This window comes from Sus scrofa, chromosome 6 (genome assembly GCF_000003025.6).
Source record: "Sus scrofa isolate TJ Tabasco breed Duroc chromosome 6, Sscrofa11.1, whole genome shotgun sequence".
In the NCBI taxonomy this organism is placed as follows: Eukaryota; Metazoa; Chordata; class Mammalia; order Artiodactyla; family Suidae; genus Sus; species Sus scrofa.
The window spans coordinates 49999629-50024199 of record NC_010448.4 but is presented as its reverse complement, the minus strand read 5'-3'; the positions used below and the strand labels follow the sequence as shown (position 1 = coordinate 50024199).

At 50.3% G+C, this 24571-nt stretch overlaps 3 protein-coding genes across 11 annotated transcripts; 2 read left to right on the top strand and 1 right to left on the bottom strand.

Annotated features, from left to right (window-relative positions):
- Nucleotides 629–13928, bottom strand: LYPD4 (LY6/PLAUR domain containing 4). 5 transcript variants are annotated; one of them, XM_005655894.3, is made up of 5 exons: nt 13597–13928; nt 2256–2413; nt 1908–2051; nt 1162–1488; nt 629–895 (listed from the first exon to the last, which is right to left on the bottom strand). In XM_005655894.3, exons 2-5 carry the CDS (start codon nt 2320–2322, stop codon nt 693–695), a joined length of 741 nt encoding a protein of 246 aa, XP_005655951.1. In that variant the 5' UTR covers nt 2323–2413; nt 13597–13928; the 3' UTR covers nt 629–692. The 5 variants fall into 5 exon arrangements, with proteins under 5 accessions (XP_005655951.1, XP_005655949.1, XP_020948939.1 ...); XM_005655892.3 differs by lacking the exon at nt 13597–13928 and adding an exon at nt 5539–6398; XM_021093280.1 differs by lacking the exon at nt 1908–2051.
- Nucleotides 6687–12888, top strand: DMRTC2 (DMRT like family C2). Of its 2 annotated transcripts, none has more exons than XM_021094461.1 (8): nt 6687–6905; nt 7885–8112; nt 8203–8360; nt 8643–8719; nt 8985–9168; nt 9325–9451; nt 10217–10606; nt 11806–12888. In XM_021094461.1, exons 2-8 carry the CDS (start codon nt 7889–7891, stop codon nt 11954–11956), a joined length of 1311 nt encoding a protein of 436 aa, XP_020950120.1. In that variant the 5' UTR covers nt 6687–6905; nt 7885–7888; the 3' UTR covers nt 11957–12888. The 2 variants fall into 2 exon arrangements, with proteins under 2 accessions (XP_020950120.1, XP_020950121.1); XM_021094462.1 differs by lacking the exon at nt 6687–6905 and having other exon boundaries at nt 7035–8112; nt 10217–10277; nt 10432–10606.
- RPS19 (ribosomal protein S19) lies at nt 14065–21002 on the top strand. Of its 4 annotated transcripts, none has more exons than XM_005655906.3 (6): nt 14065–14174; nt 14616–14686; nt 14931–15031; nt 19248–19431; nt 19853–19983; nt 20937–21002. In XM_005655906.3, exons 2-6 carry the CDS (start codon nt 14616–14618, stop codon nt 20981–20983), a joined length of 534 nt encoding a protein of 177 aa, XP_005655963.1. In that variant the 5' UTR covers nt 14065–14174; the 3' UTR covers nt 20984–21002. The 4 variants fall into 4 exon arrangements, 3 of the variants coding, with proteins under 3 accessions (XP_005655963.1, XP_003127229.3, XP_003481921.1); XR_298574.3 differs by having other exon boundaries at nt 14079–14174; nt 19821–19983; nt 20937–20999; XM_003127181.6 differs by having other exon boundaries at nt 14084–14174; nt 19929–19983.

The window sequence follows — 24571 nt, the reverse complement described above, 5'->3', positions numbered from 1 at the left end:
GGATTGCTGGATCATATGGTAGTTCCATATTTAGTTTTTTTAAGGAAACTACATACTGTTCTCCAAAGCGGTTGCACCAATTTACATTCCCACCAGCAGTGTAGGAGGGCTCCCTTTTTCCCCACACCCTCTCCAACATGTGTGTAGACTTTGATGATGGCTGTTCTGGCTGGTGTGAGGTGATACCTCATTTTGTTTTTTGTTTGCGTTTCTCTAATAATTAGTGATGTTGAACATCTTTTCACGTGTTTTTGCCCAACAGTGAGTATTTAAAAACTGCCCTGATGAGACATAGCTCTGATTCATAAGGCCTTCATCATAAAGGGGAGGAAATGGAGGCTCAGAAAAGGAGGAGATTTGGCAAAAATCTCTAAGTCAGTGGCTGAACCTAGGCTAGAGCTCAGATCCTCAGAAGGAGGAGAAAAAGGGGAGTGTTTGCATTCCTCCTGGATTCTGGGCATGAATGATTCTGTCAGTTTTCCTGTGGCGCTTGTCCCCCAAACCCCTGCTCATTTCATTGTAAGCACTACCCACTGCCCATCCCTCCCCTCCGCCTCCCTGGACACATCTGGCCCTCCTCAGACCTTCCACACCTCCATAACCCTCATGGACAACAGGACAAAGCGGAAAGGCAACTCTATAACTTTATTTGGCTATGTGAAGGGGTAAGTTTGTCTGGTCCAGCTAAATCATCAGTCCCTGAAGGCAAGCAGGAAGCCTAAGAGGATGCCCCCAGCAGAACTCCGACTAGAGGGCTCTGCACCAGCCAGCTGGGCCTTCTCTAAGATGTTAATGACCTCAGTGACTCTGATGCTACCGATATGGTGAAAATGGGCTAAAATTTTGGCCTGTTCACGAGCACAGCCCATGAAGAGGAAAGTGGTATTGAGAGATCCTGTAAGGAAAAGAAGGAGGAGTCATGGACACATTTAAGGCTCAAATGCCCTGCCCCTCCTTCCAGACACCCCTCACAAGCCAGGACACCTGCTCTCCCACCAAAGACTCAGGCACCAAGCACCTCCCTCCCTCCTCCTTGGAATTACATGCTGCTGCACCCCAGTCCCCTCTCTGAGTCCCACCCACCTCCCTCAGAGATGGGAAGGCACCAGACAGCACCTGACATAGAGCAGGCATTTGAGAAAAAAGTCTCTTTCCTCTCACCTGCCTGAAATTTCAAGGTGGAACTGTAACACTTAGTGGCACTGGTGGGGCAAGACTCAGTGGTGACAAAATTGGGGAGGCAACTCTTAGAGTGCTCACCAACACAAGTTGGGCAACTATGGGATGAAAATGCTAAAGTCTTAGAAGTGTTGGCTTTGAGTTTCACGAAATGATCCATGTCAGTGAGGTTATTGCAGAGATACGTCCGGCAGATACGGCTATAGGAGGCAATGGACAATCCTGGTGGTGAAATGAGGTAGGAAACTTGCGGAGGGTAAGATGCAGCTGGGCTGCAGCCTTTAAAACCCACCACTCCCCTTCTGGTCCCTGAAGAACAGAAGATTAGAGAGTTCTGATCAGTGTTGTTGGCCACACCCAATCCAACTTCCCACCCCAACCTTGTCACCCCTTCCTGCTCACCCTGCCCCATCCCCAGCTTTGCCTCTCACCCAGTGTCCACTTGCTCCTCAGCTTCCCCAGATCTCTGTCCTGCCTCACTCCTCTCCCTGCAGGAGCATCTCTGCTCCTCTCTCCCTGGTATCTGCCTGATTCCATCCTGTCCCCTTCTCCAGCCCACACCACAACCAGCTGAGTCCTGACCCTCTCCTGCCAGGGTCTTGACATTGTTCACAAATATACAATGGGGTAAACATCTGGAACTTGAGTCCAGAGTCCCTGGGTGCTGGGAATGGAGGTGGAAGTCAGAAGAGCAAGTCAAAAAACTGGAGCAAAGTCATCCTGTTCACCTGTCTCGAAGAGCACCAGGGTCTCCTCACAGCCCTCATTCAGCTTGCACACCATGCTCCTCAGCAGAACCCACTGCCAGTTATGGAGGCTAACAGCTCTAAAGAGTGAAGCTGATGCTTCATAGCACAAGAGAGCTCCAGCCCCTAAAGAGAGAATGTTCTTCCAGTCATCTGCCCTGCACATCACCTCCTCAGAGCCCCTGAACAGATGATCAAGAGCTCAGCCTCCATAGATCCTGTCGCCCCAGGAACCCAGACACCAAGCTGTCCTTCCCCCGGTGACATCAACCCAGCCTCCCGCTCCCACCACCAAAAGGGTCCCTAAGCATCCAGCCCCACAGGACATACGAGGCAGAGTGGAGATGGCCCCCAGGAGACAGAGCAGCTGCACAGGGCACAAATGCCGGGGTCCCATGGTCCTGTGTCTGGGTCCTAGATGCTGGAACCAATTTCGTTCTAGGTCTTAAGCTTGGTTCTTGTCAGTCCCCGCCTCTGGGTCACTGTTTCTGGAGCAGAAAGTTGATTGTCAGTTTCTGTGACACAGGCTCCCTGCTGAGACCTACAGGGACACAGGTCTTCTCATCTCCATAGTGTCCCCTCCAACCCAACCTGAACCCACCACATTAGCTTCTCAAATCCTGACTCTCACTCTCCTGCTTAGGTTCTGCCATTGGACATGGTGCTGAGCAGAGAATACTGGCTTATTCAAAGGATCACTACTACATAGGCGGTTCTCCATCCAGAGACAATGAAATCAGAACAAGAGATGCCTGTGGGAGTTAACTAAAATATTACGAAATAACTCTTTACTCAAAAAAGAAATTAAAGGAGTTCCTGTTGTGGTTCAGTGGGTTAAGAACCCAACATAGTGTCTGTGAGGATGCCCGTTCAATCCCTGGCCTCACTCAGTAAGTTAAGGATCCAGCACTGCCACAAGCTGCAGTGTAGGTCACAGATGCAGCTCAGATCAAGTGTTGCTATGGCTCTGGCATAGGCCAGCAGCTGCAGCTCCAATTTGACCCCTAGCCTGGGAACTTCCATATGCCATAGGTGCGGCTGTAAAAAAGAAAGAAAGAAAGAAAGAAATTTAAAAGTATTTAGAACTGAATAATAGCAAAAATACTACACTACACGTTTCACACACACACACACACACACACACACACACACACACACATGCATGTAAAATCTGATGAAAACTGAATAAGGTCCAAAATTTAGTTAAGAGTACTCTATCAATGTCAATTTCCTGCTCACATACTACAGTTATACAGAATGTCCCTATGGGAAACCACAAGAAGGGTTTAAGGGACATTATATATTTTTGTAACTTCTTGTGAGCCAGAAATCATTTCACAATCAAAAGACTTTTTCTGGAGTTCCCTGGTGGCTCAGTAGGTTAAGGATCAAGCACTGTCATTTTTTTGGCCACCTGAAGCATGTGGAAATTCCCAGGCCACAGATTGAACCCAGTCACAGCAGCGACCTGAGCCACTGCAGTGACAACACCAGATCACTAACCTACTGCACCATAAGGGAACTCCCTAAATCAGTATTTAGAAGTAAATTTATAATTTAAATATATTTATCAGGAAACAAAAAAAGCATTTAAAAATGTTTATGGGAGTTCCCGTCGTGGCGCAGTGGTTAACGAATCCGACTAGGAACCATGAGGTTGCGGGTTCGGTCCCTGCCCTTGCTCAGTGGGTTAACGATCCGGCGTTGCCGTGAGCTGTGGTGTAGATTGCAGACGCGGCTCGGATCCCGCGTTGCTGTGGCTCTGGCGTAGGCCGGTGGCTATAGCTCCGATTCAACCCCTAGCCTGGGAACCTCCATATGCCGCGGGAGCGGCCCAAGAAATAGCAACAACAACAATAACAACAACAACAAAAAAAAAAAGACAAAAAAAAAAATGTTTATGAATTAACTCAAGAAGTTATATAAGGGGCAAGAAAGCATTCCCCTCAAAAGAGGGATAGAAATAAAGATGATGACAGAAATCAATGAAACAGAAAACAACAAAAAATTATTACAAAAAACTGACATTCATTCTTAGACAATATTAAGATAATTATCCAGCAAATCTAGTCAAGAGAAAAAAAAAGAAGATGCAAATAAAATACAGAATGAAAAATAGGAATTAACAGACATTATGTGTTCGAAGAATAATAAAATTGTCCTTAACAAAACTCTACACTTATAAACTTGAGAACCCAGATAAAGTGGGTAAGTTTCTAAAACTTAAGAAGAGCATACGCAATGTCTTAAACCAATGAGAATGAACAAGGATCTCAGGCAAATTGACAAAAGAGAGAGAGAAGGAATAATCCCAGTAGGGAAATGGGCCAAGCATATGAAGAGGCAATTCTCAGAAAGGCTAACAAGCTTGTGAAGAAACAGTCAAGCTGGAAAACAGTCAGAGAAATGCAATGTATCCAAATGTGCGGCCCTAGAAAAGACAAAAATAAAAATAAAAATAAAAAAGAAGCAACTAGTTAGAGGCACACATCACATACACATGGATGGATCATAAAAACAGTGCTGATTATTTTAAATAGTAAATAATACAACGTCACTTGCACAAATTAAAACATGCACATAAAACACTGCACATCTGGAGTTCCCGTCGTGGCGCAGTGGTTAACGAATCCAACTAGGAACCATGAGGTTGCGGGTTCGGTCCCTGCCCTTGCTCAGTGGGTTAACGATCTGGCGTTGCCGTGAGCTGTGGTGTAGGTCGCAGACGCGGCTCGGATCCCTTGTTGCTGTGGCTCTGGCGTAGGCCGGTGGCTACAGCTCCGGTTCAACCCCTAGCCTGGGAACCTCCATATGCCTCGGGAGCGGCCCAAGAAATAGCAACAACAACAACAACAGCAAAAAGCCAAAAAAAAAAAAAAAAAACCAAAACAAAACAAAACAAAAAAACACTGCACATCTTGCAAGAACACACACACACACTAAAAAATATGTATTAGCCACCTGAAATTAGTGCCTACGGGAGAATAAAAAGTTTGAGAATAAAAGTGGGGAATCGAGGATTACTGGAAATAACTAAGACAGTGTAGGAAGTACAAAGTTCCCAGGTTTTGGACTCAAAAGTAGACCACAGTTGGAATCTTTACCTCTCCACTTACTAGCTGTGTGATCTTGTTCATCTTATTGAACTCATCTATAAAATCTATTAATAATATATCTCCTAGAGTCATTGTTGAAAATTAATAAGTTTACTTGTATAAAGTGCCAGGCAAGTGATAAAGCTCTCCAAAAATTTTAGTTCCAAGTTCCCATTATGGCTCAGTGGAAACAAATCTGACTAGCATCCATGAAGACACAGGTTTGATCCCCGGCCTCAATCAGTGGGTTAAGGATCCGGCGATGCCATGAGCTGTGGTGTAGATCAAAGATGTGGCTGGGATCCAGAGTTGCTGTGGCTGTGGTATAGGCCAGCAGCTACAACTCTGATTGGACCCTTAGCCTGGGAACCTCCATATGCTGTGGGTGCAGCCCTAAAAAAAGACCACTATCTGAAGGATCAAGGTCAACCTCTTTAGTTGGCATTCAAGCCTACCACACACCCACTCTCTGCCCCCCCAGACTGACCCCAAACAATCTTTCCAACATTCTCCTGTACCTCTCTCCCTTGCACAGCAGTCCAGCAAGAAGTCACTTCTGCCACCCTTTTGTGTCCAGACTACCTGACACACAGGATCTGTAACCCAGATCCTGTAGGAGACAGAGACCAGCAGAAAAGACCGGACACAGGAAGGAGAAAAGAAGGCTGGCAAAGGATCAAACAAAGGAGTTGGATCAAGCAGAAAAGATTGCACACACCAACTCGTAACACAAAACTACAGGACCCAGCAATCTGAGCACAAGCAGAGACACAATCAGAAGGGAGTGAAAAGAAATCCTCAAGAAAAGAGGGATGGAGTGAGTGGTTAGAGAAGATGCTACCCCTACAAAAGAGAAACCACAGAGAGAAGGAGGAGCAAACTATTGGAATGGAACCTGGCAGGGAAGCACACAATCACAAACGAGAGTGGCAAAAAAATGAGGAGTGGGTAGAGCACAAAGACCAGGTTCTCAGGGGAGAGGGGAGATAATCTCAGAGGCTGAAAGGGACAAAAGGAGACAGGGTGGGGCGCACAGAGAAAAGGGGACAAATAGGAGAGGGAGCGAAACTAAAAGGACAGAAAAACCACAGAATTGTCTTAGGAATCCAAGGGGTAGGGGGACAGACTATGACGGAAGGAGGCAGGTGAAGAAAGAGGTCCCCAAAATCAGCAGGATCAACAGGCAGAGACTCTGAGAGAAAGAAGTCAAACTTACGAAAATCGACACTGACACAAGAGATATAAGGGGCTTTACACGAGAGCATAGGACCAGGGAAGGTCACAGGGATCACAGGGTAGGGAGTATAAACGGAGAAGGGTAGATCAGTAGTTGAAACAGGGAAAGAAATGAGAGAAAACGTGGGCGTCCACGCAGGGAAGAGCAGTGCAGGCCAAATGGCGGGACTGCGCGTGCGCAGATGGGTCCGGGTCAACGCTCGACTGGGGAACCGGACGGCGGTTCCTGGGGGGCAGGGTCAGCCTTGTCCCTACGCGGTACTCGACGCCCCATTGGCCACCGCCTCCAAAGGGCTAAGCACAATCTGGGAAAGCAAATCACACGGGGAAGGAGAAGCGGCGCGGGACTCAACTCGACGCGCTATTGGCTGGCCTGGTAGTCCCCCGCGAGGAGAGGCAGCCCAGAGGTAAAAGGGTGGGCCATCAGTGCAGGATCTTAAAGTGCATTGGTTGCTCGCCTCCGCAGCTTGTAGCAGTACTTGAAGCTCATTGGTCCTTGTGAGAAGGGGCGGGAAAAGTGGCGCGAGAGTGGCCGTTCCTCACAGCACTGCCTCACGACTTCCTTTTACTTCCTCCTGTCTGAATCTGACTCTGCTGGAGGCTGTGGTAACCCAGGGCTGACACCACGAACACGCCCCCGCCGCTCCCGGTGCCTTCCCCTCCCTCTCTTGTGCTGGACCCCGGCCCCAGGCATCCCCTCGCCTCCCCCCTCGCGCTCCTCGCGCCCCCTTCGTCCCTCCCCCACCGCGCGGCCCCTCAGCGCGCTCCCGAGCCCGCCCCCTCCCTGGGACTCAGGATCGGGGCGGGGCCACGGGCCCTGCGTTTGGGGGGGCAGCTGCAGGAGGGGGTGCGCGAGGAACAGCTGCTTGGGGAGGCCAGGCGTGAGGCGAGTTGTTGGGAGAGTGCGAAGGCGCGTGAAGGCCCAGCGCTGTGCCTGCGCGAGTTTGTCTCAGTTTGGAAGGTGTATGGATACAAGAGAGAAATCTGGGCTGTAGGAGAGGGCTTTGGGCCTAAATCAGGGCCTGGCATGTGAAAGGGCCTCAGTAAACCTTTGCTGAGAGAATGATAATAATTCTTGAAGGTGGGACAAGGGATCCCTGAGAATGATATGGTTACTGCGGTGCAAGGGAGTGTTCTGATTAAAAGGGTGAAGTTCAAGGGGGAAATTGACTTGCAGGGCATTGAATTGAGGCTGAATATTGAAAGGGGATTATAAAGTATGTGTAGGAATTGGATAAATGCAGGAGGGAAGGATGATAATTGTTGAGGAGGCTGCCAGGGAAACTGTAGGAATGGGGTGCTGGTGGAAAGGGGTTATAAGAACTGTTGCAGGGGCGTGGGAGTGCACCAGTATGCCCAGTAGTGGGAATTGCCCCTGGGAAGGTACTGGTGAGCAGAGGAGAATAACATTTGGATCGAAAGATACATAAGAGGAGAGAGGTTCTGGAGAAGGAGGGATGACTAGGAAGGGAATAGTGAAGGGAGAAAGCCAGGGGAGAGTGGAAGGTGACAGCTGAGTCCTGGGGTGGGTGAAATGGAAAACCCTTCAGGTGTGGCCTCCCAGAAGCAAGAAGGCTGGTCAGGAGAGGGCCCATGTGGCCATCCTGACCCTCCACTCCCACCCCTAGATTCATGGAACCCAATGAAATGCCTGTTGTCCACCACTGCCCTTCAGACTCTGCCCCAGGAAGTGAGACCAGAACCCCCCAGGGAATGGAGCTTATCCCCAAGAGAGCTGTCAGTCGCTCTCCAACCTGTGCCCGCTGCCGCAACCATGGTGTCACTGCCCACCTGAAGGGCCACAAGCGCCTCTGCCTCTTTCAGGCTTGCGAGTGTCACAAATGTGTCCTCATCTTGTGAGTATGAGATCCAGGGAAGGGAGAGGATAAGCCTCATCTAAAAGGTGGCTGACTTGACTTAACTCGCCACCCTCCCCTCCTCTTTAGGGAGCGCCGAAGGGTCATGGCTGCCCAGGTGGCCTTGCGTAGACAGCAGGAGGTACAACTAAAGAGACACTTGGCTCAGGGACTGATGAGGAGAGGGGCAGCTCCTCCCAAAGCTCCCAGCTGTGTCAAGAAGGGAGTTGCTCAACCAGGCATCCATCGTGAGTATATCTGGCCAGGATCAGGGCAGGAATTTTGGCAGGGAAAGCATAAGTGGGGAATAGTCCCAGTTCTGCCACTGAATTGGTGTGTGACCTTTGTCAAGGTGTTTCTACTCTCTGGGCCTTACCCTCCCCAACTATATAATATGATCAAGTGTTGGGAGGAGGCAGTGAGATCTGTGGGCAGAAAAGGGACAAAGAGAGATAAGATTTCAGTTTGGGGTTGGGATAGGATGGCGGTCAGGAGAAAGAGCTCACCAAAGCTCTCCCAATTCCTCACAGCTGGAAAGGAGAACATAGCACCCCAGCCTCAGACCCCCCATAGGGCAGTCCCACTGGGACTGACACCCCCTGGCAAGGTAAGGAGAGCCTGGGCCCTGAGGGAGGACCCCTACCTCTATCCTAGCCCCTACCCAGACCCCTTCCTCCATACCATCAACACCTGGCTTCTAAGTCCAGTGCTGACTTGCTGTATCAACTTGGGCAAATCACTTCTCATCCATGGGCAAAATGAGGGGGTGGGATTTAACAGCCCTTTAGGCACTGAAGTTTTGGGGTCCTACCCCCAACACAGAACATACCCAGCCTTGGACTGACTCCAGCCTACACCTCCTTCTCTTGTAGGAGAACTCCTGGGGGCCTCTGCTGCTCAGCCGTCCCCCAGAAGCCTTGCCTTTGCCCTGGACTCCAATGCCTCCGGGTCCTTGGAGCCCTGGACACTGGCTGTCTCCAGGCCTTTCCATGCCAACCCCAGTGGTATGCCGCTTATTATGCCAAGAACCTGCTGTCCCTCTGCATCCTTTCCCAGGTAAGATGAACTCAGCATTAATTCAACAGGTATTTGAATGACTATGTACCACTGTATCAGAGAGAGAAGAGGAAAAGGATACAGGGTAAGAAGAAGGGGGACAGAATACATGACCTCTGACCCCCTATATACTCTGCATTCTCTTGGCCTCATTAGGCTTTGACCCTGGCACTGCCCTCCGGCTGCCCACTCATGGGCACCTCCCAACCTGCACAGGATCTCGCCCAATACTGACGGCTTCTCTTTCTGGAGAATCCCAAGGGCCCTCTACCCTGCCCCAAACGTGAGTAGGGAAAAAGAATATGTGTTATGATGTGCCTAACTCTGTGCTGGACACTATCATAGATGATAAGGAAAAAGAAAAGGTCTCAGACTGATGGGTGAGGCAGAGCTCTCCTAACCCTGCCCTTGCCTAGCTGTGAACCTTTGTACAAATATCTTTATCTCTCTGAGCCTGTTTTCCTATCAGTAAATTGGATATACTGTTACCTCTTGGTAATAAAGAGAATTAGCAATAATATTTGGAAAACATCTAGCACAAAACCTTCGCCTTAAACAAACAGTGGCTATTAAATCCATTTAAACAAATAACATGGAGTTGAACTGCCTGCTGAGGTGAGGGGTTGGGGGGATATGATGGTGAGAGCCTCAGAGGCCTAGGAGAGAGGCCAGAGGCCACTAGAGAAAGCTTCCTAAAGGTGGGCCAAGCTGCTGCTCAAGTTCCATGGGGATTAGGGAACTAGGAGGGAAGGACACAAGACTCTGGAAGGACAAGAACAGTCATCCCAATCCCCCTAGATGTTTCATCAGGTTTTTTTATTTCCCATAATCCTCACAGTAGCCCTGGTAGGAGGAAGCTGACAGATTTTCACTTTACAGAAAACAGAGCAGGCCAAGACAGGAAGGGATTTGCCCAAGGTCACAAAGCCTAATGACCCAGTAGGCACTTAGATTCCCACATCAGAACATAGCAAAATCTGGCCCCTCTTTCCATGTGTACATGTCTGTCCATGTGTTTAATCCCCCTGGCATCGTTTCTTATTTCTAGATGCTCGACTCTGATACTTCAACCCTGTGGCACCCCAGACCCTCTTCTGCCGCAGCCACAGGTCCTGGGAAAGAAGTGGGATCCAGGACCCTGGGAGGAAGTTGGGTTTGGGAAGGGAAGAGTAGGGGATGATGAAGTACCAGGGACAGAGGGGTCAGCTGGAGGGTGGGGAGAAGTGGGGATTCCCAGTCTGCTTCTCCCTCTTTCCTTGGCAGGCCCCTGGAGCCTCTCGCCTGGCCTGGACCTCTGCCTCCTCAGAGCGGCAGCTGCAACAGGAGGCAGCCGAGGCTCTTGTGGGGCTGAAAGATTCATGTCAGACATCTCGCCTGACTCCTTCTGGCCCCTCCAGTCCTGCCTGGATCTCCCTGCTCCACCCTTGTGGCCCACCAGGTAACCTACTCCCTAAAAGGAGAGGATGTGATAGGCATGGCTGGGAAATGGAGGTACTGGTGTAAGCAGGGACTAAACAAGGAGATCAGGGAGTCAACAGGTTGGAAGATCCCAGGCCCCAAGCTTTTCAACCTAGTCCCTGGGACTACAATTGAGAGTTGTACAGTGAGTTCAGTCTACCCTTTCTATGCTCAAAAGCAAATGTTCAGTGCCCTGATGTCTAGGAAAATGAAGCCCTGAGAGAGGTAGGGACTTGCCTGAGGACATTAATAAGACAGTGGCAAAGCCTGGTCTCCTGACTCCAGCCCAAGCCTTTTTCTCTGGACCCAAGCTGCCTGCTGAAGTCTAGAGAGGTAACAAGGGTCTGGTGTGGAAGATTTGATAACTGCCTTCAAGGAACTTCCATTCTATTTGGGAAATCCAGATGCCTTCACAATGCTCAGTGACAAACCTGGAGAGAACTAGAAGACTCTTAGACATGAAAAATACCTATGCGGACAGAAAAGGAAGGCTGAGAATTCTCCTGTCCAAAATGGTGGGTTGGGGAGTTCCCATCATGGCTCGGTGGTTAACGAATCCAACTAAGAACCATGAGGTTGCAGGTTTGATCCATGGCCTTGCTTAGTGGGTTAAGGATCCAGCATTGCTGTGAGCTGTGGTGTAGTTCGCAGATGCAGCTCAGATCCCACGCTGCTGTGGCTCTGGCATAGGCCAGTGGCTACAGCTCCGATTAGACCCCCTAGCCTGGGAACCTCCATATGCCGCGGATGCAGCAGCAAAAGGACAAAAGACACACAAAAAAAAGGATGGGTTGGGCATGGTCTGTGGATGAGGAAACTGACCTGAGGGAACTGCTGGAACAGAAAGAGATGAGGTTGGAGGGGCTTCTCATCATGGAGGTCTGGCATGCCAGGCTTAGGTATCTAGACCAGCAGCTGTACATGAAGGGAGCCAGGGAATGTTTCTGAGCTAGGCAGGGACGTATTCAGAGACCCTGAGCTTTAGAAAGGTAAGTATGGTGGCTGTGATGAAGGGATTAGACAAGGCAAGACTGGAGGTGGGAAAATCACTGGCAAGGAAGCATTTGCTATAACCTAGGTAAACAAACATGGGCCTGGATTAAATGGGGTAAAAAAGAGGGTTTGCTGGGAATGGAGATGGACGTGACCTGGTCCTGCCCTCTTCCTTCCTGCCTGTAGCTCCTGCTGGAGGAAGAGGATTCCAGCCTGTTGGCCCCTCTCTCCGACCCAGTCCAGCCCCCTCCATGGCTCTGCACATTGGGCCTCTGGGGTCCATCTCCCTCCTAAGCTAGAAGCCCAAAGGTGGAGGCCTTGCTGGTACAGGAGGTAACAGCCTGAAGGCATTGCATATTTGGTATTTTACATATGGATTTATGCATGGAATTGAATGTAGTACAAGCTCCAGGCTTTTTTAAAGCTCTCTGGTGCTTTGTTAGCTTTTGGTTTCTTTTATAGCAGGGGCATTTCCTTGGCTAAAGGTGGATATTCTCTTACCCTCCTTGGTTCCTGGAACCTTTTAAAATTCCCCAACAAAGAAAGAGTTGTGCTATTTAGGCTAACCAGTATCTAAACTGATTTTTGCATGAATTCATGTTCCAGGATATTTATTTGACACATGATTCTGTACCTGTGCACTCATGGCTGTCTCTATGCATGTGAAAACAGAAGTATTTTCATTTCCTGTCTAGGTTTGTGTGACTCAGCCTAGAAATAAAGAAATAAACATATTGTTTTACATCACTTAGATGTGAAGACTGTTTGTTACTGCAGCCTAACCTATTCTATCCTGACAGAAAGAACTTGTTCAATTCATTTCCCAAAGTGAAAATCAGTTATTATTCAGTGACTACCACAAATATCTACAGACTTGGATTTCTTATTATGTCCAGATAAGAAAGAGTGGTAGAAGGGAGACAGTGGTTGATTCACTAATTCAATAATTGCCAGGTATAGACAGAGAGGAGCACAGACTGAAATACCTACAAGGCTAAGTGGATCGTATCAATAAGTAAAGGAGGCCAGAGGAGCCCTAGAAAACTGAGAAATGTATACCCTACCTATGGAGGCAGCTTCCCTTTTGGCCCTACCGCACTGTTGCCAGGCAGGAACGTGGGCTCAGTATCGCCATATCTTCTGATTTTTCAGTGGAAGCTGGAAGCCTAGATTTCTTTGTAAAACGTCTTAATTTTCAAATGTTGGCTGTTTTCTTGTTCTTTTTTGTAATCTCTAATTCTTTTTTTTTTCTTTTTTTTTCTTTTTTTTTTTTTTTTTTGTCTTTTTAGGGCCGCACCCGCGGCATATGGAGGTTCCCAGGCTAGGGGTCGAATCGGAGCTGTTGCTGGCAGCCTACACCACAGCTCACTGCAACTCCAGATCCTTAACCCACTGAGTGAGTCCAGGGACCGAACCCGCAACCTCATGGTTCCTAGTCGGATTCATTAGCCACTGCTCCACGACGGAACTCCAGTAGTCACTTTTTTGTTTGTTTGTTTGTTTTTGTTTTGTTTTGCTTTATCTAGGGCCACTCCCACAGCATGTGGAGGTTCCCAGGCTAGGGGTCGAATCGGAGCTGTAGTCACTGGCCTATGCCAGAGCCACAGCAACATAGGTTCCGAGCCGCGTCTGCAACCTACACCACAGCTCACGGCAACGCCGGATCCTTTAACGATCGAACCCGCAACCTCATGGTTCCTAATCAGATTCGTTAACCACTGCGCCACGACGGGAACTCCAGTAGCCACTTTTAAAGACGGCAAATAATGGGGATCTCAGTGTCTCCATTTCATTTTTTTTTTTTTTTCCTTAATGGAGTGACTAAAGCGCTGAAAAGGCAAGTGGACTGACTAATGCTGCACCGGTCAGTCAGGTAAATAAATCTAATTGGGCAAGATAAACCTAAAGATTCTGGTACTAGGAGGTAGAGCTGAATTCGACTCCGCCTCCTTGCCCATGCCCTTATATGTTCCTCACCTCCAGTGTCTCCTTCCCACTCCGCTCTCGCAGGTCTCGGCGAAGCAGTTTCCGCCCTAAGAAGGGTGGAGCTTCCGTCTCTGCTCTCGCGAGTACTGCTAGTCAGAGAAGTGAAGGTGGTGGCCACACTTCTCCCCTGCCCCACCTTGGACTCCAGGTCACAGTTCCGCCCTTACTAGCCCCACTTCCGGCCAGCCAAGCCACTACCAAAAAAAGGGTCATCCCGCCAGGGACGCCAGCGGCGGCGATTGCTCTCTCTTTCATGCCCACCCAACTTCCTATAATTTCTGCCAAGAAACACAATCTCCTCCGCCGTTCGTTCCATCCACGATCATCGCAAACAAAGCCAGATCCCTCCAGCTCAGGACTAGGGCGGGGAGAAACAAGCCTCCACCCTCACACCACGCCCTCCCACGTCTCAGAGGCGAAGCCCTTTTTGCCCTGAGAGAGGCGGAGCTGCTCGTTCGAATCCCACTCTCGCGATCTTTCGGAACTCTCGCGATAACAGTCGCCCGACTTGTGCGCCCGGGAAACCCCGTTGCTCCCTTTCCCCTGGCTGGCAGCGCGGAGGCCGCACGGTAAGTCCGGTTCTCTGGTCCTAGTTGGGCGTGGGGAGTTGGAGCCCGACTCCCGAGCCCGCAGTTTGTGCCTGAGGGCTCCGGAGCCCCCGCGCGAGGGCCACCCCGCCCCCTGGACCCGCGGCCACGTGCGAGCTGCAAGCCCGGGCTTGTCTGATCCGCGCGGTCCGGGAACCGAAGCTGGGCCTGGCGGGGCAGCGGGGAATACCGGGTGGGCCTAGAATCAGGGGCTGGGGTCGTACAGCGTCTTCACAAAGAAGCAGGTAAGCAGTGTTCGTGCGACCCAGAGAGAACGTGGGCGTCGGTGAGCTCTAGGACTCACCGGCGCCGCGGCCTGTAGGGCCTTCTGAAGTGAAGGGAGTGCGGCGGTTTAGGTCGCGTTGGGGCTATGCTCCTGTCAGTCCACTAATCGTCCTTCAAAAACTTGATCTTTTTTTGCAGATGCCTGGAGTTACTGTAAAAGATGTGAACCAGCAGGAGTTCGTCAGAGCTCTGGCAGCCTTTCTCAAAAAGTGAGTGTGGGGACTGGTGTTGAGTAAGTGGAAGCCATCGTCTTTGCCTGAGCCCTCAGGCTCTCTCTCTCCTGGCTGGGAAGGCCTGTTGAAGGTCTCTTGAATCCACCCTTTCTCCATGAGGCCTGGATTGAATTTCAGTCCCTTTTTATTTGGGGGCACTTTGGGCTCCTGTTTACCCCAAGTAGTGTTGAGGAGAGGGAATTGGATGGAGTTTGGAGACTGAATTGTGCCTTTTTCCGAGGTCCGGGAAGCTGAAAGTCCCTGAATGGGTGGACACTGTCAAGCTGGCCAAGCATAAAGAACTCGCTCCCTATGATGAGAACTGGTTCTACACACGAGCTGGTGAGGAACTGGGACCTTTGTTTGGCTGGGGAGTGGGAGGCTAGGTGTCTTCTGTAAGCTCTTAATTTCCCTGAGAAGTTACTTTTGAGTCTCATTCATGCTTTATGTGGCATTCAATAATTTTGTATTCTGGATTCCTGTTTTCTTCATTACTAAGAGATTTTGTGTGAGGATCTGTACTTTTCTCTGAGCCTTGGGGCAAATCGGGGGGGCGAATGAATTTATATATTTTGCCTAGAGATGGTTCATTTTAGAGAGCGGCACTGTTCTTTTAAAGTCTGGAGTATGTTCTTATGTTCAAATCATCATACTAGACTACTTTTCTGTATTTAACAAGTTGTTCCTAACTAATTGTTCTGAGATCTGACCAGGTCATTCCTTGCTGTAAATCTTGGCACTTTTCAAGTGCAGAGAAGAAAACCTTACCCTCACCCTATACTGACTGCCAGTTCCTCTCTCTTACTTTGTTAGTCCTCCAGTAATAGCTTGAAAGAATTGCCTTAAGTGGTGATTGCACAGTGGTAGTACTGTCTCACTTGTCTTTAATGTTTTGCATTTCTCCAAGCTGCCATCCCCATGGAGGCTTGCTTTGGGAGAGGGGGTGGGGTTCAGCACTGGATTGTGCCAAGGCAGCTGCCTCTGCACAGGCCTTCACTAAGGGCTCTTGGCCTTCCTCTGAAGTGGTGGTCGTGTCCTGACCAAAGCTTGTCTCCAAGTGGGAAATAGATGGAAAGCAGAGTTGGGAAGTGGGGGGGGGCACAGAATAGCCTTGCAAAGAGTTGGCCTTGGCACAAATTGCCCAGCATGTGGGAAGAAATATTTTGTAGATGGGTGGTCTACTCTTCTAAGCCCTGGGCTGGGCACAGGGGCCAGCATGACTCAGCCACGGCCCCTGACCCGAGGACTAAAAGGTGAAATCTGAGTGGAGTAGGGTGGATAGCAAATCCACTTACCCACATTTGTGCTTTTAGAAAAATATGGCAGGTGAAGAGGAGCTGAGTTGACTCACTTGGGCACAGCAGTCAGTAGTGATGGGGCCTGGACAAGACCACCTTGAGAAGAAGCAAGGCTGCCTGGTCCTGAGTGTTCTTTGGTCCTGCCCCAAGAGGCCATAGCAGCTTTGGATCTTAAGATGAAGAGAAAGAATTTAAGAGCTTTTCCTATTTAGTCAGGTCAATATTCTTATTTTGTATGACCTGCATCTAATAAAAACTTCGCAAGCAGGACTTGTGGTAGTTGGTTTGCAGTAGACGTTCGGGAGGTTAGGTGACATGCTTGAGGCCAGCTAGTGATGGTGGCACAATTCAGCAGATCATCACTTAGCCAGGGGCTGGCGAGCAGCTCTCTTCCCTTTTCAGCATTTCATACTTCTTCTAGTTAAGGAGAGATTAAGGGAAAATGGCAGGAAAGCCCTGGTTAATACACACCTGGGTGAGCCTGCTGGTCATCCTTACAGTTGCTGTGCCCCTCCCCAACACCTCGTGCTAGCTGTGCATCCCCTGCCTGCCCTGCTGGTCTCCCTTCGAGTTTCCAAAGCTCCCTTTGGCCTCACTCTACCCAGCTGCCTTAGCAGCACAGGGTCGTGGTTCTGCACCAAGGTTCGCTGTGTGCATTTTGTTGGGGTGCACCCGTGCCCTTTGTTTACATTCATAACTGAGGCGGAGCAGTAGTTGTGACAGACCCATCTACTACCTCATTCAAAACATTGGTCCACTTCTATTTAGAGTCTAGGGTGCTCCCACTTTGTTTTGCCAGTTCATACTCTGCACAAGTCATAGGAGATACTCAGTTACCAAGAGGAAACAGGTACAAACAGATGAAGTGGAGAGCAGCCTGATTCCAAAACCAGAGCGTGTGCCATATTTGCTTTTTCTCTGGATCATGGGAGCTTGGCCTATTTTGCTCCTCCAGGGGTTTGGGGCTAAAGCACAATAGGCCATTGACCTGCGCTGGAGCTGAAATTCTGGAGGCACGTAGGAGCCAGCGTGGGGTAGACAGGTAGTGATCTCGGTGTGGGACATAGAGAAGACAGAAATAGATGGCAGGGCTTTCCTGAGGGTAGTCTGGAGAGGTGCAGATCTCCAGGGGTGAGACGTCCCCAGGCAGTGGTGTAAGGGGTGATGTGTAGGGATAGAAAGAACCCATTGCAGGAGAATGGGACCTGCTCTAAGGAAAGGAGCAGTGTCAAGGGGAGACCGCTGCAGGGCTTTGAAGGGGTTGGTGCAGTGGACAGGCCTCTTGACCTCAATTCTCCAGAGGGCCTGCTTGGGAGGGAAGTAAGAATCCATTGTGTGTCATTAGCTATCCAGCAGTGAGCAGCTGTTGAATTGGGGCGCCTGAATGCATTTTATTGTAGGATGGAAGCTAGTCAGACCCTTGTGCAGGGCTAGGCACCAACTCATGCTGTGTTAATAGAATGAGGTCTAGAAGGTACTATATTGTGGGAGCGAATTAAGGGGTGAGTTGAGGTTAGTGAAGTGTTTTGTTGCTGTTTTAACTGTGGAAGTTTGGCAGAGAAAGCTTGAGCAAAATAGATCTTAGAGGCTTTCTTCCCCTGATTTATGATCCATTATGTCAGGAGGGAGCCACAGATGTGAACTTAAAGCCAGCTGTTGAATTGCTAAGCTGTGAAAACACTTGGAAAACCTTGTTTGGTCTGCCATGTGCAGTGTGACCCTTTCCTCATCCACCTGGAGGTCTCGCAGGACACAGCTGGGATTTAGGGGTGCTGTGTGGTCCTTTACAGTTTGAGGTGAGGAGTGACTCCTCCGGGTTTCCCAAGAGCCACCCTAGGATGCAGGAGAGAAGCAGTACCCGACACCAGGCCAGACAGTTTTATGCAACTATAAGAGAAATGTGAAAAGCCCCCTGGAAGAAAGTATGGCTGGGCTTTATTGGAATTTATGCTCTGCAAGCCGTGTGGTATTTATTTATTTAGGGCTGCACCCGCAGCATATAGAGGTTCCCAGGCAAGGGTCAAATCAGAGCTATAGCTCCCAACCTACACCACAGCTCACAACAACACTGGATCCTTAACCCACTGATCTGAGGCCAGGGATCAAACCTGCAACATCCTGGTTCTTAGATTTGTTTCCACTGCACCATGACAGGAACTTGTACGGTTTTAAAATGAGCAGAGGGAGTTCCTGCTGTGGCACAACAGGGTCGGTGGCGTGTTGGGAGTGCTGGGACGCAGGTTTGATCCCCAGCCTGGCATAGTGGGTTAAGGAGCCAGCATTGCCACAACTTCTTATATCTTGACTGTGGCTCGGATCTAATCCCTGGCTCAGGAGCTCCATATGCCGTGGGGCAGCCAGAAAGAGAAAGCTCGGATCAAAAGTAGGTATCAGGGAGAGACTTCCGAGTGGTCTTAGAAAGGTGGTGAGGGTTTGTTCTGTGCTCTGCAGACCCCTGAAGCCTGTGGCTATATCTGGAGACCATCTTAGAGGGTGGGGTGGCATGGGTGGGCTGAGAACAAGTGTGCAGGAACTACTCTGGAAGGGGCAGCTGGAGGGGAGGAGCCCTCCTCACCTGGTCAGTTCCACCTGCCCACCCCTGGCTCTCAGCACTGGAGGGTCATGGCCTAGTGATAGTGACTCTTAGCAGCAAATCCTTGTTGAAGGAATGACTCTGACTCCCCACTGATCTTCAGGACTGAGAGTAGTCTCTTGGGCAGAATCTAATATGCTGGTCTCTAGAATCCCTACCCTTGAGCTTTCATTCAGGGAGGGCCATGTGGTGGTTGGTATCTGGGCCCCAGTTCCTCAGAAGCCCCCTGAGGTAGAAAACCAGAACCATCTGGAGGGGCTGTCCATCCAGAGCTGTGTGACATGAAGCCAGTGAGTACCCTCTGGAGCCTGTTACCTTTCCTATAAAGGGAAGTAAACACCTGACGCATCCCTGGAATCCTCACAGTAGCCGTCAGAGAGGGACTGTTAGGCCTGGTGCTGAGGCAAACGTTTCAGAGTCCCCATGCAAGTGGAGCTGGACAGTCAAGGCTGAAACATCTGCCAGGCTGTGCTCACTGCACCTCATGTCCACCTCAGCCACGCAGCTGGGGCAGTCTCTCCACTACCTGTGCACCCCAGTCTCCTGAGCTGTGGGTGGGGGCCGGCTACTAGGACTTGGTGCTACTTCTCAGCTTCCCTGACTGTAGCATGAGAAGTGCCTTCTCTGTCTAAGAAGGGTCCTCAAGTCTCCCTTACACCCCCGGCAGCTTCCACCGCCCGGCACCTATACCTCCGGGGCGGCGCTGGGGTCGGCTCCATGACCAAGATCTATGGGGGTCGTCAAAGAAACGGTGTCATGCCCAGCCACTTCAGCAGAGGCTCCAAGAGCGTGGCCCGTCGGGTTCTCCAAGCCCTGGAGGGGTTGAAAATGGTGGAAAAGGACCAAGATGGGTAAGCAAGGGAGGGGAGGGTGGGGTGATGGAGGAGGAGCCTTGGGGCCAGACCCCCCATGCACTAGGGTGACAGGCCTGTGGTGCAGCCTGCACCTGCCCCTCAGGCGGCAGGTATCCTCCAGAAAAGCACACAGTGAGGGGCCTCACCCTGACCTCTCTAGCTGACTACTCCCAGCTCCAAGAAGGTAATTTAGCGACTGTCTGCTTTCATTAGTCTGCTCGTTAACTTTTCCCAATTGATTTTTCGGGGCTTTTGATCTAATGCTTGCACAAACGATACCTCTTCAGCTAGGGGTGGGGCTCCCACTCCTGCCCCCAGCTCGTTAGAATGCAGCTGACTGGAGACCTCAGTGGGACTTGGATGGTGTCCTGTGGTCTTGTGGCCAGGTGCCTTCATGGGAGGCCTGACTTGTGTCCAGGAAAGGCCTGCAGGAGCCTGGAACACCCGTGAGAGCCTGCACTCACCTGGGGCTGCTTGACTCTTCTCTTGCACAGGGGCCGCAAACTGACACCTCAGGGACAGAGAGATCTGGACAGAATCGCCGGACAGGTGAGGGCTGGGTACATCCGTCACTGCCTGGGTGCTTCTGGGGCCTGGCTTTATCAGATGGAGTTTCCTCCCTTAGAAGACAAGCCAGGGGTGGGGGTGCTTGCAGGGGAAAAAAGAAAAGGAAAACAAAATATTTTTTTTTTGATGGACAGGCTTCCTATGGAAACTGGTTGGAAATGAAGGTGCCCTGGTGAAGCAATGCCCCAGGCCCAGGGTGCCGCTAGCTGGGCTTGTTTCTCCTTCAGGGCATGTACCCACATGTGCGACTCCCTCTTCCCAGCTCAGCCTTCTGATTTCCATTTCCGTTTGCAATATTTCCTCCTTATTCTTCATGCCTACTGAGCATCGGATCAGGAAAGCAGGGCTGACTCAGAACCCAGGTCTCCATCCAGATGGTGACACCATGGCCGAGAGCCCCTCCACCTAGAGCCAGTCTCCCTGTCTGTAGAGTGCTCTGCTCTTGCCTCCTTCAGGAGGGTGGCAAGGATTCAGTGAGCTACAGCAACAGGAGCCCCAAGGGCCTGGCATGAACCCATTGTTGGTTTTCTTCTTTCTGTATCACTGACTCAGGCAGGCCTCCTAGGAGCCTTGGAATGTTTGGTCACCAGTGTCAAAAGATTGGAGGTGTCAGCCTTCTGGGACTTGGGGGTGGCCTGGAAGAAGAAAGTGTCCCTTCCTGGGCAGAGCAACGCCTGGCACAAAAGCAGCTGTGTGGAGGATTCAGGGCAGTGGGCAGATACTGAAATCACACTCCAATATTCCCCTTTGAGTCCCTGTTTACTATTCTGTAAAATGAGGAAGTACCCAAGGTCTGAAGGATCCGATGAGATGAATACATGTGAAACCACAAATCAGGACGTCTGGTGTCCCATGGGTGGTAGGGGAGCTACTGTGAAATGTGTGAACATAGACCCCACAACTGATTTTAATTACTTGTCCACGTTTTCCTACAGGTGGCAGCTGCCAACAAGAAGCATTAGAACAAATGAAGCTGGGTTAATAAACTGCCTCGTTCATAATGCTAGTCTGGATCTCTCTTGATGTGGAGGGCCTGAGGAAGGAGAGCTGCACTTCCCTTGTGAAATAGAGGCCAGGGGTTTCCTGAATGGCTGTGGTTCTCAACCTGAGGCCTAGCCTTCCTGGTTCAAGCAGTTCTGCCCCCAAGTGGGTGAAATGCTAATGCTAGACTCTGGGGACCCTTGCACCTCCCCCTACAATCTGCCTTTGCAGTTCTCAGAAAATAAGAAACTGAAAGTTCAAGCTGGGGCCCCAGCTGAGGCCTTGGACCCTGCTGAAAACAAAGCAGGAGGGAGGGGTTGGGGCTCAGGTCCTAGAAGGAGGTGGACAGGGACAGCCTTCACTCCAGGCAGCCCTTTAAGTGGCTCCAGCCCAAAGTGACTTCTGTCTGGTGTGCACCTCCTTTCCCTGGCCTACACAGGAGCCTTCACTTTGGGGATCTCAGTGGCCTGGGCCCTGCTATAAATTGAATTGGGGTGTAGTGCTGAAGGGGCTGCTGGATGCTGAGTATCAAACTAAAGGGTCCTACACCCATTGGGGAATTGAAGTGTTAGTCCTGGGAGGTTTATATAAGAATAAACACGAGGTGGGAGTTCCTCTCGTGGTACAGTGGTTAACAAATCCAACTAGGAACCGTGAGGTTGCAGGTTCAATCCCTGGCGTTGCTGTGAGCTGTGGTGTAGGTTGCAGACATGGCTCGGGTTCCCCCGTTGCTGTGGTTCTGGCGTAGGCTGGTGGCTACAGCTCCAATTAGACCCCTAGCCTGAGAACCTCCATGTGCTGAGGGAGCGGCCCAAGAAAAAGCAAAAAGACAAAAGAATAAACACTAGGTGTTACTGTTGTGGCAGAGTGGAAATGATGTCCATAAGGACATGGTTTAAGGATTGCTGTGAGCTGTGGTGTAGGTCACAGATGCGGACTGGCTGTGGCTCCCAATCTGACCCCTACCCTGGGAACTTCCATGTGAGCTGTAGGTAGACACTCAAGATTTGGTGCTGCTCTGACTAGCCTGCAGCTGCAGCCCTGGGCCCCTAGCCCAGAAACATATGGCGGGGGCGGGGGGGTACTAAGAAGTAAAAGCAATAAAGATGACAGCCTGCCTACCATATGTAGTGTAAGGTGTTTTATAAATACATCAATGCACTGAAAAATAGGTGCCAAAAAAGCAACTGCGGTTTCAAGATTGGGAAGTGAGTCAGAAGTTGGGTGGTTTCCTGACATCCCACAGCTAGGAGGAGGTGGCAAAGCCAGTGTTTGGATCCAGGCTTTAGCCACTTCAGGGCACACTCCCTGAGAAAGGGAAATAGGAAAAGAAAAGCCTGAAGAGTTGCACTCCTGGGCATGACCTTCCCTGTTTCAGTGCTTAAGTTTCCTATTTTGCTGGCTGAGGATTCTCTAGAGTTGTCCTGAGAATGCAATGCCAAGCATTTGTTTCCTTCAGACAGTGCCAGGGTATCTGGGTAAGTGGGAGGTGGAGTTGCCCAGGCTGGCCAACCAGCCTGAGAACCTGCAATTCAGCAGCCAAGCCCCTCCAGCCACTGGGGGGCAGTCGAGGGCCTGGAAACCTATCCAGCCAGGAAAGATGCTGAAAGAGGTGAGTTCCTACTGGCTGCACCGGCTGGACCCAGGCTTCTTCCTAGTGGGGGTCGTAAGAAGGAACTGAAGCACAGACCGGCTGTTGACCTGCTGTACAGCCAAAGGCCCTACAGAACACCTGGGTCCCTGGAGGGAAGCGGGGCAGGGGCCAGAGAAGAAGAACTGTGTCCTAGGAACCTTGCTAATTACACTGTGATGTCTTACAGCCTCACAAGGAAGGGAGGTTGTACCCAGATTATAGGAGGAGAAACTGAGGTAGAGCTGAGATTCAAACCTAGGAAGTGTGAACTCTGAGTGCCAGTGTTCTGTGTGGGTGACACACTTTTTTTTTAATTACAAAATATTCCAAAAGCATGCTAAACAATATACATAATAGTGTGAGAAAGACAAACTCACCATCCAGCATAAGTAAGACAAGACAGGAGTTCCCGTCGTGGCTCCGAGGCTAACCAATCTGATCAGCATCCATGAGGATACAAGTTCAATCCCTGGCCTTGCTCAGTGGGTTGAGGATCTGGCGTTGATGTGAGTTGTGGTGTAGGTTAAAAATGGGGCTCAGATCCAGCATTGCAGTGGCTGTGGCATAAGCTGGCAGCTATAGCTCTGATTTGACCTGTACCCTGGGAACCTCCATATGCCATGGGTGTGGCCCTAAGAAGCAAAAAATAAAAAAGAAGAAGAAGTAAAACAGGACAAACAAAGGCGGACAAGCCCTCTGTGTGACCTTCCCAGTCAAGACCTCCTCGCTTCCCCCAGAGTCAACCCCTCTCAGGAATGAGGTGTCGCTCCCCCGCATGGATTGTTTTGCCTTTTGAAAACAAGCCTGCCAGAATACGTTTCTTCTCATTTTGTTATTTCTGAGAGGCAACCCTGTTTTGTTTTGTGCTTTAGGGGGTTTGCAAAGCTACCGGGCCAGGGATTGAACCCATACTTCAGCAGTGACCTAGGCTGCTGCCGCAGTGACAACCCCAGATCCTTAACCTCTTGTGGCTCAGAGATGCAGCCCTACAGACAAGCAAAGCTCAGCCTCTTCTGCTGTGTACTACTCCACTGGTTGACCGTACCTCAAGGTATCATCCATTCTCCTGTAAATGGGCTTTTCATCTGTTTCCCAGTTTTTGTGACCAGAAATCTTCCTGCCATGAGTTTTTTCCTAGCTGTCTCCTTATGTGTCAGTGTGTACATGTGTGAGACGGTCCCCTGAACACTCACAAACATCTCAACAACTTTTTATCATTCACCTCCCCCTCACCTTTAGGCCTCATTTCTCTCCCTCTTGACCTAAACTGATGCTCAAAGGAACCTGGGCACACATAAGTGACTAGGAATCCCTGCCCCACCACCAAACTACATAACACTGGGCAAGTGACAGTGATGGTGTCCCCTCCCTGTGATGGCCTCAGTTTCCTCCTCTATAAAAGGGGGATGACCTGCCTTGCCCACCTGTGTAGAGGCTAAAATGAAAGAACACCACACAAGAGCCCACTGGGGTGCATGGGCGTTGGGACCCTCATCTCATGTCACAATACCAGGGAGATTTGTTTTGGCCATGCCCACAAGGCCAGGGCTCAAACCCACACCACAGCAGTGACAGCACTGGATCCTAAACTCACTGCATCACCTCGGAGCGCCACCAAGGAGACATTTTATCCTTATCGCTCAGGTTAAAAATGCCAAGGCAAAAAAAGAAAAAAAAAAAAAAAAAAAAAGCCAAGGCTCTGAAAAGGAAGCTACCACCTAGTCACTGAGCTGGTGGACCTGATGCTTTATTCCTTGGGAGTGTTCAAGGTCACCAACATTTACTGAGCCCCTGCTCCCTGCCAGGCCCTGTGTTCCGTGCTCAGCATGTACAGTCTCTTTAATTAACTCCTCTTTTCCAACCCCAAGAAAACACAGAGGCTCAGAGAGGGGACCAGTTTTGCCCAAGGCCACTGAGGAGCAGAGGCTAAGTTTGGAACCACCCCCTCACCTGAAC